Source organism: Austrofundulus limnaeus, unplaced genomic scaffold (assembly GCF_001266775.1).
Source record: "Austrofundulus limnaeus strain Quisiro unplaced genomic scaffold, Austrofundulus_limnaeus-1.0 Scaffold1, whole genome shotgun sequence".
In the NCBI taxonomy this organism is placed as follows: domain Eukaryota; kingdom Metazoa; phylum Chordata; class Actinopteri; order Cyprinodontiformes; family Rivulidae; genus Austrofundulus; species Austrofundulus limnaeus.
Window position 1 is genome coordinate 6754232 of NW_013952403.1, and position 2408 is coordinate 6756639.

Here is a 2408-nt window from a genome sequence, read left to right on the forward strand (position 1 = left end):
ATTTTCTACAATGTAGGCCTCATATGAGCTGCTGTCAAAGACAGGTGGGTTGTCATTCACATCAGAGATCTGTAAGGTGAGAGTGACGCTGCTGGAGAGGGAGGGCAGTCCTTCATCAGAGCAGCTCACTGTGATATTATACTCAGAGGCTCTCTCTCTGTCCAACTCATTGTCTGTCACTAAACTGTAGAACTTATTAGATGTTGAAGAAATTGAAAAAGGGATATCTCTATTTATATAACAGTGAACGTTTCCATTTTCACCTGAATCTGGATCCAGAATGTTTATTATTGTCACAACAGTTCCTGGTTTAACATCCTCTGTTATGGCAGTGGATTTCGACATAACATTTATTACAGGTTTATTGTCATTTGTATCAGTTATTTCTACAATAACTTCACTGGAATCTCTTAGTTCTCCCTCATCAGTTGCCTGGACATATATTTGATATTGTTTCTTTTTTTCAAAATCAACGATTCCCACCAGTTTAATATCACCAGTGCTTTTGTTAATGTTAAATATATCAGATGTGTCATCAGCAGAGWTAATTATTGAATATGATATTTGTGCATTTGATCCCTCATCTAAATCTGAGGCACTAACCTTAATCACTGCAGTTCCTGGAGGGGAATTTTCTTTCAAGGTAGTTTTATATAATTTCTGTGTAAAAACTGGAGCGTTATCATTACTGTCCAGCACATTTACATTTATCTGAACTGATCCAGAGAGCTGGGGCTCACCGCCATCTACAGCAGTTAGAACAAGAGCGAGGCGATTCTTCTCTTCTCTATCTAAATATTTTTGCAAAACAATTTCTACCATCTTGCTTCCATCTGCTTGATTCTGCAGCCTCAACGCAAAATTAGTTGTTGGATTTAACAAGTAATTCTGCAAACCATTCTTACCCACGTCCAGATCTATCGCCTGCTCGAGCGCAAAAGCTGTGCCTGTAACAGCCGACTCACTTATCCTGAAATTCATTTCACCTCGTTTAAAACTCGGGGCGTTGTCGTTGACATCCGTGACTTCGACCACAATGCTGTAAAATTCCATCGGGTTTTCTAAAATGATTTGGAAATGAAGGGCGCACGGCTCTGTCTGCSCGCAGATAATCTCTCTGTCGATTCTGTCCTTAACGAGGAGGACTCCTTTTTCTGTATTCAGCTCCATGTACTCCGCGTTGTCCCCAGTATAAATGCGGGCCTTTCCTGATCTCAGTCTTTTCACATCCAGACCCAGATCTTGGGCAACATCACCGACGAAAGATCCTTTGGGCATTTCCTCAGGAATAGAATAGCTGATCTGTGCTCTCACCGAGCAGAAAGACAAAAGCGTGAAAATGAGCAGCTCCCGTCCTTTCATTGTTCTGGCTCTCCTGCTTCTTGAAAACACACCGACTAAAATCCCAGTTGTCCTTTATTTAAATCGATCTGGATTTTCTGCTAGTTTAAGTAATCAACTTAAAACCTAAAACGAAACAGATCCACTGAAATAATGGTGAAGAAAGGCAGATCGCAGCGTCAACAGCCCGCAGCGCTTACTGTGTCTTTGTGTCGTCATCTATCTAAAATCAGGAACGCCTGGTTTCATCTCCTAATAAACACAGACTAGTCGACAGCGGCCCTAAGAGTTCATCACGCTGAACTACATAATGTTGCAGAAAAATATTATATAAATATATATTTTCCATGTTTAGTTCACTCATTATGTCCAATATTTACCAAAATAAAAAGCCTAAATTATCTGTATTTTTCACACGTCCAGAAATTATAAAAAACTAAATTAAGTTATTACAAAAGCATGCACAATGTTGAAAAACATGTGGCTATAATTGCCTAAAACAAACCAACCAACAAACAAATAAACAACACACACCCACTATTAGTGCCCACTGGTACTCATAACTTTCATATAATTGATTTATTATTGACACTAAAGCAAATATACATTTTTTTATATTCATCTCCAAATAGCTCAAACAAATAGGTGGAAATGAGAAACAAAGCAGCGAATTACACAAATCCTCAACAAAATTAGTTGGATTAATTAAAAAAATACGAGTTTAAAGCTGATCTATTTGTGCTGATAAAAACAGTATTTTTGGAAATGCCAAGTGTTTCAAAGTTCTTCTAGTAAAATTTAATTTAGCAATTAAAAAGTAACGATGCAAAACGGACTCTCAATTATTTGTATAGTAATTATTTTTATTTATTTATTCATATATCTTTGGCTCATGAATGAATCCAAAGTAAAAAGAAAAAAAAAATACTAGACTATGGACAAACCCAGTAGCTGTCTCTGGTGCTGAATCTGAATCACTCACTCACTCACTCACTCACTCACTCACTCACTCACTCACTCACTCACTCACTCACTCACTCACTCACTCACTCACTCACTCACTCACT

General features: G+C 37.8%; 1 protein-coding gene across 1 annotated transcript; it reads right to left on the reverse strand.

Annotated features, from left to right (window-relative positions):
• Window positions 1-230: 230 nt before the first annotated feature.
• On the reverse strand, window positions 231-1542 carry LOC106516908 (protocadherin beta-16; the record flags this gene model as incomplete). Its single annotated transcript, XM_014007503.1, is given in 1 exon segment — window positions 231-1542. A coding segment is annotated over 1 exon segment (1132 nt), but the record flags the coding sequence as incomplete, so codon positions are not given.
• Window positions 1543-2408: the final 866 nt, after the last annotated feature.